The sequence below is a fragment of the Plectropomus leopardus genome, chromosome 2 (genome assembly GCF_026936395.1).
Source record: "Plectropomus leopardus strain MGB_pleo_1.0 chromosome 2, ASM2693639v1, whole genome shotgun sequence".
NCBI lineage: Eukaryota > Metazoa > Chordata > Actinopteri > Perciformes > Serranidae > Plectropomus > Plectropomus leopardus.
In genome coordinates, this window is record NC_142177.1 from 24,788,307 (window position 1) to 24,801,797 (window position 13,491).

The following is a 13,491-nucleotide window of genomic DNA, read 5'->3' on the forward strand; positions in this document are numbered from 1 at the left end:
TGTGATAAAGATCATTTAAAAAGTAGTATAATGACAGATCTTTATCATGTAGCTGTTTCAGAATAGGGAAGCTGTACCTTCTTGTTGGATTTTTATTTTTTCATTTTTTTCCAGGCAGGGAGGTTATGGTGAAAAGTACAATGGAGGTGCATTTGGGGAAATCTAATAGGCCTAGCCAGCATTTGGGGGACTGTATCCATTTTCAGCTGCTTCAACTTCTTCCATTCTTTTTTTAATCTGTCTCTTTCGAGTCTTCCAACTTGATGAAAGTGCACTACTACATCAATCGAGTACCCTTGTAAATCTCTTGACAAAAATAATGAAGCCTCTGGTTCCCATATGACTTCCCAGCTTGTTATGCAAAACATCATCGCCATGGCGACCAGTCTGGTGCAGACCTGAAAAAAAAGATGCTCTCCTAAAAAATGACTGGCCACGGAGAATATACCTTTAGATGCAGCAAGCAACACCTGAAGGTTTTTGTGCTTCACCTGGAACTTGTGTTAAATGGTTAAAAGTGAACTTTTGTGTTAAATATGGTTGCAGGAATAAGAGGCAGAGTTGGAGCTCCTCTCTGCTCCTCGGTCCCTCTGCTCAGCGATGCTGATGAGAGAGGATTTGAGTCGCTACTCCAGCACGCCCCGCCCCCAGTAAGAGAGCACGGATGACAGAGATGCAAGGCATGCTCCTGAGCCGTCTGCAACCTATCCAGACACCGCCGACCGGACCACTTTGGAATATACACTCCCCATTTACAACTCTCCATCTGCTCTCCAGCGCTCAACTGCACCTGAGTTTCTTTTGAGAGCATCTGAAACAAGAAACTCTCCTAAACGGGCGCTTTTTTCGTTCATGCATGCCATTTTTTGAATTAACTCGGCTTTAGTCTCTCCCAAAACTCGTAGTTGTCCATTCTTCCAAATGCTTCGCCTGCCAGTGTCGCTTTGCATGCTGCTATAGACGGTGCGTTCAGTCCGCGTCCAGGTGCTTCACGGGAAAAGGTTGCACAGGGAATATTTTATTTTTAATAATTTATTTTTTGGGGAGCGCGTCCACTATTTTTCCTGCACAATGGCTGATGCAAACGCAGAATGCAATATTAAGGTGTTGTGCCGATTTCGTCCCCTGAACAAGTCCGAAATTATCCGCGGAGATAAGTTCATCCCAATATTTCAAGGAGAAGACACTGTCATCCTCGGGGTAAGTTATCTTTAACCATCTCTTTCCGTTTTATCACCTTTCCATGCAAAACGCCAGGGGTAACACTTCTCATCTCGCGCACACATCAGATCCTGGCCAGACAAGCCCGGAGGCTTAAAGGCTTCTGACAGTAATCCAACTCAGTACAGCATTTATCAATATTCTCATCAGCATGTTGCATCGTTCAGGTGTGTGTAGCTGCTATGAAAGAGCAACAAGGCTTCCCAGATATCTCTCATTTACTAAGCCTTGCAGAAAAAAAGGGCTAGATCATTTCATGATCTAGTTTCTGATTTCATGATTTGCCAGAAAAAAAATCATCCCTTTCTTGTTCAAAATAAGCCCAAGATCAATAAACTCCACAAGCCTGGGCTCTGCCAGCATCGTACAGAACTTAAAAACTCATCATTTTCTGAAGATGCATCTCGACCCCACCTCTGTGATCCCACACTGCCTCATTAGCCGCTTCTCCCGTGGTATTTATCTGCTGTGTGTTATTCCTGCCTCAGAACATCATGCAGGATTTATTGATTGTTGTTGATGCATGTTGCAGTCAGCCTTTAATGCACTGTTGAAGTATCGGGTGCTGCAAATGTAATGGGAGTCATAATCATTATTCTCTGTGGGATATGTTTTTCTGTCCAGTGAATGGATTTGGAATAGAAAGCTGATGATCAGTGTCACTGCTTTGGAGCTGCGAATGGAAATGAAGCTGTAAAGCATTTGTCAATCTGATGCGTACATACCTGAGGCTGAGGTTAACAGTGGGGGATTAAGAGTGATCTAAATGTAAATATTCCAGTTGTTTAGACATGAAGCACATTTGGGCCAAGGCTGACACACACACAGGAAGAGAGAGAGACAGAGAGAGACAGATCCTGCACACATTTGGCCCAAGGCTTGACTTCAAGTGATGATGAAGACAGCAGAAAATCCCTATCGGCTTACTCTGCTGTCACACACACACACACATGCAAACGCTAGCGCACACACCCATATTGAAATGCAACACAGCATTGCTGAGGTAGATACCCCTGTGAGACTGTCTTGAATATCCTGGTTGTAGCAGCAGTGGGATGTCTTCCTCAAGCAGATTGAATGCTCATTATTACATTATTCTGATGCTGTTTGGCCTTACTCTGCTTGAAATCATTCATCCCCGCGTCAATCTGTGTTTAAATGTGTTCTGGGTGTGTTTGAGGGGAGCAGAAGAATGAAAAATTAATGCAGGTGTTCATTCTTGTACATTAGGAGATTATTTTAAGCTATCTCACTTTCTTGTGTCGCTTTCTTTAAATGATTTATTTAATGTCAGAGTTTCCGTTCAGGCTTCAGTGTGGTAGTCAGAGGAAATGCATTCTTTAAATTAGTCCACAGATGATGACAGTTGGAAACAGCATCTGCAGAAATGAAGTGAAATCATGTTATCCAGTTACGGGAACTGTGATCTGTTGTCGTTATAAAATATACACTGCACTGCTGTCGTTTCCCATCGGCACTCCTGTATGGCAGCAGGAGCCTTCAGAACTGATAATGTCTATGAAACAGAAGCGTGCAGTTCCCTTCTTATATTTCACTTCATGTACTAACCATCAGTTTCCTTCTGCTCAGATGACTATAATCACGAAAAGCATGCACAGTTTTCATCTCTCTGAATGTGATTTCTGTGGAGGCGTTCAGAATACGAAGGGTTTCTTAGGTGTGTAAAGGTATGCAGAGTGTGTATTCCCTTTGTAGCATCTATCTTGTAGCTCTGGAATACTCTTAAAGGAGAAGTTTAAAAAAATGCCTCCTGAGAGTTAAAATCCTGCGGCCGTCAGATTGAATCAGGATTTAAAATATCAGGCCGGCAGGCATGCAGGCGTGCTGCGGGGACCCTGTAGTGACAACTAAAGCGCTCACATTCTGACGGTTGATAAAAAACAATTCGCATTTGGGCAGTGCTGATGGCCCCACATTTGTCTGCAGGAGGAAGGCTCCTTCCAGAACTTGTTAACTGACAGAGACAATGGTTTGAGCGGTTGAGTGATGTTTCGGCTGCACCTGGGTGGCAGGCAGGAGGAGACTTGCAGAGAGATTAAAGATCAGGAGAGATGGCACTTTGGTGTGCTCTGAATTGATGAAGGACTGTCTCTGGGGCCTCAAAACATTTGGGTATGGGTGATGTCTATCTGGAATGATGTGCAGCATTTTCATATGAGAGTCAAAAACTTAAAGTCTTCTGAAGCAACTTGGATGTGGATTTTGACAACTTTGAACTTGAATTACACTTGAGCTTGACACATCAACTTAAACATAAGCTATGCACCCTGTAACTTTCAGTGGTTACAGGGCATGACAACAACAATAGCCCCAACTAACCCCCTCCCACAACCTGCAACAATAGGAGAGAAAGAGGTAAAAGTAATAATAAGAATGAAAATACAAATAAATAGATTTAAAATACCAAATGAATCACAGAGTTCACATGTGTTGAAAGCACCATTTGCTGGCAGAGGTAGTGGGAAAGTGAGCCCTTAGCATAGCTATTTGCACAACATTCAAATATTACAAAACTGCACCAAGTTTTGTGGTTGTAGTTGATGAGGAGGGTTTTCTACTAGTTGGATGGGTAGGTTACAGAGGAGGATGTGAATATAACCTCCTACTCAATGGCTTTTTGGCTGATAGGTGGGTATACTGTAAACGGCCAGAGAAAGAAGTAGGTATACCCTATGTACCTGTGTATATCCTTTACGACACCACTGTCATCACTCATACATTAATACACAAACCCACAAATAGAGCCGCACCTACGAGGTAGTTCCAGCACTCAACTCAAGCTGCACTGATTAATACACACACATCATACTTCACTCTCCTTTTGTTATCTACAAAACACACCCTCTCAATTTGGTCGTCAATTTCAGCTGCAAAAATCTGTCAGCTCTCCATCTGCCTTGTCAATGCTGCTGCCTGCTCCTTCAGCCCCACCTCCATCCCACAGCATCCACCTGAAGACCCTGGCTAGGGGAGAAGACATTTAATCATCACTCCCCAATATCTCATGTAAAAATATCTACGGGGAGGGATGCAGCAGGAGTCTTAACGCTAAATTCTGTATTGTGCTGTTAAAACAAACATTTAAAACATGAGTTATCTTACTGAACTAATTAATATGGCATATAGGAGGTTCAGACTTAATGGGATGGTATGGGGTAGAAATGTTAAGCAAGAAAATAAAATAATCAAGTGAATAAATTAGTAGAATTAAGTTCCTAATTGCTTGGACAGCTTGTTGACAACGTAGAATCAGTGGCAACAACCTAACACAGTGCCTGTGACACTTTAAGTTACACCGCCTCCCTTCCAAAGTAAGCCTCTGCTGTGCTTTGAAGAATGATATAACGGTTGCCACTTTATAACAAATTCATCATTTGAACCCCACATGGAAGCTCAAGCTTGGGAAAGAATGTCACGTCTTTAAGCTAAGTAGAAATGGAGGGAGGCTGTGTGGACTTCCAATTAAGATGACAAATACGGTAGATGTATTGGAAAAACTTCACCTAAATTTTCTTCAGTATACCCTTAAAGTTAAAATGGCTACCTACAATTATATGATCTCTGGAGAGCTGGGGAGATGTCCATTTTGTTTTATAGTTAATAAGAGAATTATAGGCTGATGGACGGTAAAGAAACTAACTCAATTGGATAATGTACAGCTATTTGCTTAGCCTTCATTATAGGGATGTATGTGTGTCCCTCCCCATGGGTTTTCACATAAGCCTCCCCAAGCTACTGGTCTTACCATATAAAGTGGGTTGTAGCAGAAAAAACACTGAATGTACAAAATTGAGCATGATGCATTTAATAACTTGTGAATTCAACATTTGATTAGCAAGAGAAAGCATGTGTTTTTTTCTCCTTTCAAAAACTACATAATCTCGCTTAAAAGCAAGAATTGATTTCTGCTGCTCAGTCCAATATGCTTTGGTCTCAACCATCTCCTGAGGGAAATACTTGGCTCTTTAGCTGCTAAATGCTCCAATATGTTCACCAGCTATTCACTGCCTTTGTCTGTCAGTTTTTTTTTGCTATACAGGTAGTCTAAGTGAGTGTATCACTGAAAACAGCTGCCTTTTGTGGCTAGAATCAAGGTTGACAAGAGCAGTGAGACTGAATCAAAGCAGTTAAGTTGCAGAACATAAAAGCAAAATATTGATGGAGGGAACTGCACAGGCTAATGATAGTTGTCTATGAGCAACCACTCTTACATTACAGTCATTTGATCCAGTGCTACTATAGAAATTTGATTTGTGCAGCTTTAAACTCAAGTTAGTTACTTGTAAGAACAAGTAGTAAGAACACAGCGCAGTTCATCTACTTGACAAAGATTCATCCGAAGTGACTTGGACTTCCCTTGAGCACTTGAGACTTGACTTGAAGCATGGTAATTTCACTGGTGCAGCATCCAAAATGTGCTTGTTAGAAACAGGCTGATTGCTCCACCTCCGGTTGCTGCTTGCAGCTTTCTTCAGAACCGTTCAACAATTTTACACTGGACAGTGTTCCTCCTTGAGTCCTGAGCAATACACCTGCCATGACATATTTGCGTCCCCTTGCAATGCCAAAGTATACGTGTCATTTGGAAAAGGCTATTTCTGTCAACAGTAGCGTTTTTCATTGATGCTTGAAATGTTTAATTTTTTGCTACAATGTAAAATCTCTGGTCAGTCTTTCTTCATCTGTTGTTGAATGTACTGCTGCGAGCTACAGTGAGCGAGCTGCACCCAGCATGCTGTTCAGTGGCGTTAAGGCCCAGACACACCAAACTGATGTCAAAGAACTAGTGGCAACTGTTGCGTTGCCTCACGTTGTTTCTTAGCCAAAAGTTGTGCTTGAACACACCACAAAGACTACAGTAGTCTTTGTGTTTTAGCACTTACGTTCTGTACCTTGGTGAAAGGAGATAGCTCTCCATAGCAGCAGGCGTCCGCAGTCTGTATTTGTCATCTGTACTTGTAATTGGACAGATTGAAGAGCCTAGCCAGTTAGCACATTAACAATACAACCCGAAAGAACACATTACATTTACCATGCGTTAGTGAACACAAAACCATTATGAACTTTCTGCTAAAGAGCTTCTTGTGCACTGAGCTGATTTACCAATCAAAGGGATTATATTCACTGATGGTCTCTGAAGCTGATGCAGCTTCAGAGACAGCATGTTATCAAAAGCTGTCAAGGGCAATGTTGCACCACAAAAACTAGTGAATCAGAAACTCAGTGAACAGATGCTCACTGATGGCCAGACATGAGGAAACATCCAACTGTAAGCTTGGTGTGTCAGGGCTGTAACAGTTGATAGGAGTTCCCTCTTAATGCACTTTACAATACGTATATAACCCACTACTAATAAATATGTCCCCTAGACCTTATTAGGCTCTACTCAACACTGCACTTCCTTGGAGCCTCAGCAATAAAAGTGTGAAGTTGATTGGTTGAATGGCTGTGGGAATGATAGAGACTCCCTCCATTTAAGTTAGATACAAAATGTCCTATCTGCATCGACTTGAGGTGCGGAGCAGCAGTGTCCAGCAGTAGTGCAACAAGCATGTAAATCATCTTCAGCAGCACAAACAAACACAAGAGTACTTAGAGCAGAATCACTCATTCAGGTCTGAAACCAGTCATACGAGTGTTGAAGCATAAAAGAAACACATTACATTTTCCAGAACACTTATAGAACAGGTAAAGCCTTTGCTGTAGTAAGGAGCAGTTCCTCGAAGCATTTTCAGACATTGCAATGCCATCTTCCCCACAAGTCAATTCAATTTAATAGCAGTAAACCACACCCCTACCTGTTCGGCACAACTATTAATGTGCTTATTATTAGTGGTTTGTTTTCATCTCACATGGCCACCTGTGGAGCCCCACAGCACTCAGTGGCGGGATGACAGTAATAACCATACTCAGTCTGTACTGCTCCAAGGCTCGGCCTTTGTGTTCGCTCCACAGTGGAGTGACACAGCTGTCTCTAGTATTTCACTGTCTGAAATAATGCGCCGTCACAAGGGCCAGATTGTCCCTCCTAATCTTCTGGCAGAAGAAAAAGACAGCCACAATGAATCATGCTTTGGATTCAGTCCTATGAATAAATAAATAATCATGGCTGCCTCCGAGGCAGCAAGATATAGAATTTTTTCTCTCTTGCTTGCAGGCAGTGACATATAGATATCACATGCTAGTGCCATATGAGCTGTACACCGACTGTCGGCTCATTAGAGATGCATTGCATATGCATCATACCAGTGGCACCTTTATGATGATAAGATATGAGTTAGGAGTCTATGTGAAATAATAATGGCCATTTCAGACCTGTATTATTCCCTCCATGATTTTTTGTTGTCATATCTCCTTAAGCTGTGAGAGTTTTAAGAGCCTCACTAGTACTGAGGAGGCTAACAGCCTCATTTCCATTCCCTTTGTCCAAAATGAAATAATTTTATGGTTCATTTGGTCGCTGTTGTTGTAAACCCTTGTGAATATATTTAGCTGCATGCTCAGGCTGAGTTTAACTTGGGGGGGGGGTAATGTAGTATGACATAACTTGTTAACACAGATTATAAGATCCCTCTGTATTTCTAACTATTTTAAACAAGCAAGAGGAAATGCTGAAACAGTGTTTTTTACTTCAACTATAGGTCTTTGTGTCTCTGAAACTGTGAGTCTCTTTCATCATGGGTCATTACTTTCAGGATCATAGGTACAATTTTAATGAGCCTGCATCCCGGCGCGAGGCCAGACAGTTTTAGTTTTCGACCCAAAATACCAAAACAACAAGAAACATCTCCTTCCTCTTCATGTTCGTTACCCAGACTGTCAGCCATCATATCGTCAGACTCAACCTCAGGGGGTGAGCGTGCGCCTGTGTGTGTGTGTGTGTGTGTGTGTGTGCGCTGAGTGGTTGTGTTGACTAGTTTAAAACACTCATATCAAGTCCATAACCTCTGCGCTGACCCCTCTGTCGTTGTCATATGCTGTTTGATTTGTCATTAGTATTTCATTGTTTTTGATCATGATAGACGCAGACACATTCTCATCCCAACTCGATCAATATTGCCGCTATGTCCATGGACCTTCACATCTAAATATGACTAGCAAGGTTCCCTTCTGCATCTGTTTGAGACATTTGAGGTTGGCATGTCTATTTACGCTTTTTAGGCATTGTGTCTTTTCAAAGTACGCTTCCATTTTCACAGGAAATGTACAGTTTCTGCTTGGTGCATGCACAGTCTCTTTCAAAAAACACTGACAGCGTAGGTAAAACATTCCGCTTTTACATATATTTCCATAGGTTTAGGCAATAAAAACACAGCAATAAAAGCATTAACATTCACATGGGAAGCAAACCGCAGACTCCATGGTGGAAGTCCGTGGTTTGTTGGACATGTGCGTTTGACTCCCCCAATAAAAACATAAATGTAGAAAAAGACATTTATTTTGACATAATTCAAGACATTTACACTAGAGATGTAATAATACATTAACCCAATATCAGTGATGCAAAATGAAAACATTGACCCATATCATGATCTTTCGGATACGCCTTTATTTTGAAATTCTGTGTCAATGTCAAAAGTGCCAAACAGAAAATGGCGAGCAGCCAAGAAACAAAAGACCATAAGGAAAACGCTATTTACTTGGACAACCTATAATATCATCTTATGTAGATCCAAGGTCTCTGAATTGAATGGAATCGAAATCTTGTTGTGGCAGACTTTGTGATATCTACACATAATGTACCGTTGTCCAAAGAATTGATTTAATATCTTGTCACCCCTAATTTACACCATAAATTGATGCAGAAAGGCACAAATTGGTGCATAAAAATGTAGGAAAATTAAGTGCTGAAAGCTTTAGATTTTCTGGTGGAGGACTCCTGCAATGCCCCATTATGTTGAAACAACTCCTACGCCCTTGGAAAAGGGTGAACTTTGCTGTAAAATGAATCCCTCCACCTGTGTTAGCGACTCCGATTGAAATGTGCACATTAAAGAGCTATTGATTCTCTATTTTCTGAACACCATTTATAATTGTATGGATTACCTCTTCTTGGCTGATGCTCCCTCGTATGCTTACACATCTACTATAGAAACTGCAGGGTACAAAAGGCTGCTTTATTAAAATCTGCAAAATACACCTTGTTTACACGTTGAGGAAGAATTGGGGATTAAAACAGTCTTGTCAAAAGGTTCACAGAGATAGGAGTATATTCTGAACTGAGATTTTCACTCAGGCTTCGCTCCTTCCCGCAAGACGGCAGTTCTTTTCTTCTGAAAGCTTTTTTTTCACAGAGATTTATGAACATGAATTAGGATCATATGGTGCACTACTGTTGCAGAAAATAGGCATGTAATATTGTTAAAAATTAACCGATTATTCATGAGCAGTGACTCTAAGATGTCTGATTTCTGATTGGACTGTGGCTTTTTTCTTGGTGTGCTCGACTGAATGCTGATTCTTTTTTCTTCTCCTATCCCTTTCTTGATTAGGCGCCGAGAGGGGAAAACAGCTGCTGTTGAAACAAACTGTTGACAGTGCATGTCGGGCACCGAGTCATCTACCTGCCTCGTACCTTTTGTTATTTATAGTTCTGTTGGAGCTGTTTTCACCTCAAGGATATTTCTTTGCAATGGCTTTAACTGTCTGCAAACCAAACAGAGTCAGAAATGGAAGTCCAAAGGGCTCGCCTCATCCCCGCCCTGGTGCTTTAGCGCTCTAATTCTATCACTGCAGTGCACACACCCTAACCAATTAGGCTGTGTAATGGGATTTCTGTGTAGGGTCAAGATCTGAGCTCATTTTTCCCGTTGGACAACGCCATCAGAGCGGATACCACTTTGGGATCATCTTCTCCCCTGTCTTTCCCTCTCTCTCTCTCCCTCAATACACCCCTCACTGTATTTTTTTCAGCCTTGCTGTGTTTCATGGTGTAATGATTCTGCTGCTCATTTCCTCATGACTCAGCACCAGTTTGGGGAAGATGTGAGAGAAGAAGCTCAGCCTCGTCTGTCATCTCATTAAGTTAGGTAGAGGATTCTCACAGGGTTTAATGATGTCAAGGGGGAAGCACCTGTCAGTCAGGAGTCTGAATGTTAAGGAACTTCTGTGACTTTGGTGAAGTTATTTCACTACAGATATGTGAAAGTTTAATCTAGCCGTAATTCAAGAGAAAAATCAATACTCCACTTTATGGCTACCGTGTACTATTTTAAATTGTAGAGTGGCTAATCTGTCTACCCACAACCCATACCAACAAGCACTGCCAGCTTTCCCTCTCATCTTTCCCCCAATATTAGCATTAGACTGACATCAATTTAGTCTGCAGCCACACTCAAAAGCATATTAGCTGCCAGCTCCTTCAGCTCATCTTTATTTTTGCTCAGCGTGCACACATGCCAGGGTTAGATAAGCTTGTGCCAGTTTGTCAACACTTTTCCTGCCCCTGTCTCTCCCTTTATGACAGAAGTGGGCTGTGACTACCAGGCTTTTAGCTCCGGGGAGCGTTAATGGAGCATCCGCTCCTCATTAGCCACGGCCCTGCCCAAGATGCTGCCCGGTCTCCATGTCTGCCCTCAGCGCCTGTGGGAAGCACAGACCGGCTGCACATGCTCGCACACGTGTGTGCACATGCCAAGACCCCTGAGCAGTTGGTGATATATTAGCGTGATAGTAGGACGGGAAGGAAATCCCAAGGACACGAGAGGAGCATCCCTGCTCTTTGCATGCCCAGGAGTTCTGTTTCCTTCAATTAATCACAGTTCATTTTATCGATCTGACACTGGAGAACATTGACATCCACGCTGGGTCACTGTTTCCTTCATTTCTCAGGGGAGCTGTGCTTTAAACACATTTTCCTTTACTGTTTTTGATCTCAGCTAAAGCTGGCATGTGGGACTTTTGCATATAAATGAATGTCCGTTACATTAAAGTCCTTGCCAAATGAAATCACATTATGTTGATTAAGCCTATCGTCGCCAGGGAAAGCTCCCTGTATTTCTCAGTATACCAGAGTTGTGGTGTTTGGCTACTTTCCCGCGCTGGCACACCTGAAGCAATGCGTTTTACTTCAACCAGTCAGAGCTAAAGTGGGCAGGGAGGAGGTATAGACCAAAGTGACAGAGTAGCAGCTTGGAGGATGCCAGAAGCTATGGCTGAAAATCCCAAGAAGCGTCCAAGAAAAGTTTTTGGAGTGGATGCTCCAGATAAAAAGAAACTCGTTGTTCAAAGGAAGGATTAAAGTCAAAAAAAGACTTGAGTGCTCCTGGGGACAGGAGACATGCAGCGAGCTTACCTGCAGGCATGTGTCGTAAGCACACGTTTAAAGTGCTTGTGTAATTACTCGCACTGCCAGAGGGGGGAGTCAAAAGTTAAGCGTTCCAACTTTAAAGTGACCGTTCACTCTAAAATAGTTCTACAGGTAAGAAGAAAAATATGTGTTTTTCCTTTTGGGGTGAACTGTCCCTTTAATCTAATTTTGGAGTTTTATTTTAAACCACATTACATAATAAAGGGTTGGGAAATCCTTTGGCAAAACATAAATTTCAGGCTTCCTTAAGTCTTTGTACGGCTCTGGATTGGTCCCAGTCCATCCTTTTAAAATGACCTCTCCAGGCTACAGTTCTGTTTCTTTGTGGCTCCCAGTAGGTACATTGATAATCACAACATGCTATTTTTTTTTTGCTTTTTTCCTTCACCTCTTCTATCTCCCCGAGTTTCTAATTAACTCCATTTTATGCAAACTCTTAATACCATTCACAGTTTTTTTTCCGAAGGCCTTTTATTATCCAAATTACCTCGCTGCACAGCTCTGTCATTAGTTGCGGCTGAATTACAAAGAGAATCCCCTTAACCGTGTTGTTGATTTTTACAGCAAATTTAAGTCATTGCTCACTACTACTTCTTGGATTGCTTCATTTTCCACTCAGCTATTCCCCTGGCATCATTTGCTTTAATAATTGCCGCCAGCGTACATAAGCTGATAGAAAAGTGCATTCATGTTGCCACATTTCCATGACTTTTTCCATCCTACCCTAATTTATAATTCATTCTCTGCCACATGTGGTCATTAACAGGGCTCATACTAATGGTGCGGCACAGCTCGATGCCATAGTTGGTGGATTACTGCGAATGTCTTCCTCTGGCACTAGTGCTTTTGAGGATCAGTCACAGTGTCGAGGCTCTGGGTGCAGATTTAATTGGAACAGTGGACCAGGACCACACAAAAACCTCTATTTTAGTCTGGCACAGAGCTAAAGATGTCTGCAATATAAGTTGCCTGCATTATAATTTCACTGGGGCATCACTTCTCGCCTAAATTCATTCAATACAGTTGGCTCACAGGTTTATATATTAATTGAATTACTAGTATAGAGGAATCGATGGCTCCTTTAAAAGCTTTCCTTCTTAACGTTGCCTCAGAGAGGCATTAGTGCAAGTTTTTGCAGAATATTGGTTTCCCCTCTCGCATATGGTACGAAAGATCCCCTTTTTAACCAATAAACTTTCAGATAAAATGATTCTTGTGATAAATTAGCACACTGTCTATTCCTCGCAGGGTTAGTAAGTATTGATTGGATTATCTTACACATTCAAAGCTATGTTAGCACTTCGGCACGATGCTTTTTTTTTAGATAAGCTTGCTGCCTGAAAAATTTCCTCTGTATTAAATGCCAAATGTGTTTGGCTTTTTTTCCCAGTTGTGCAGAAGCAGCACAGACAGAGACAAAGCTGCTGTCAGGGGTAATCTTGTACCTTGTGTGAAATAATTTGGACTGGATTTACTTATGTGCAGGTTGAGCTGAATGCAGGTAGCTGTTGGCTGACTTTGAATCCAAGACACCTCAGATATTTCCTTTGACATCAAATATTCCCTTTGAGAGAGCGGCTAATAGCTGTGCTCTCTGACTGTCTCAGGTTGTGATCGAAGCTCTTTGCTCGAGGCTGAGGTCGCTGGTCCCAGTTCATGTTAAACAACTAATTTCTTTCACAAGGTTTGTCTCTATTTTCTGTAGGATTTCTGTAAATCTATAGCGCAAATAACTGGAAGGCTTGTGAAGGCTGGAGGCCAAATCAAATGTGACATTGCAGGCGAGCACAGGAACAGTCAAAATGTCACTTCGATGATGAGGCGTCTTCGTCATCCCTGACAAGTGTTTTCCTCTCTCCTTGCTATTGCCTTCACTCTCTCTCTTTCAGTCTATTTTATTCTCTTCGTCACTGCAGTATCTGTCATTCTTTTTGAACTGG

General features: G+C 41.9%; 1 protein-coding gene across 3 annotated transcripts in view; it reads left to right on the forward strand.

Annotated features, from left to right (window-relative positions):
* The window catches only part of kif5ab (kinesin family member 5A, b), a 90,592-nt gene that overhangs the window by 1,484 nt on the left and 75,617 nt on the right, over nt 1-13,491 (forward strand). For all 3 annotated transcript variants that reach the window (XM_088088980.1, XM_042505773.2, XM_042505781.2), the window contains exon 2: nt 547-1,200. In XM_088088980.1, the coding sequence (XP_087945106.1) occupies nt 1,072-1,200 (129 nt within the window). In that variant the 5' untranslated portion in view covers nt 547-1,071. The remainder of the gene's footprint in view (nt 1-546; nt 1,201-13,491) is intronic.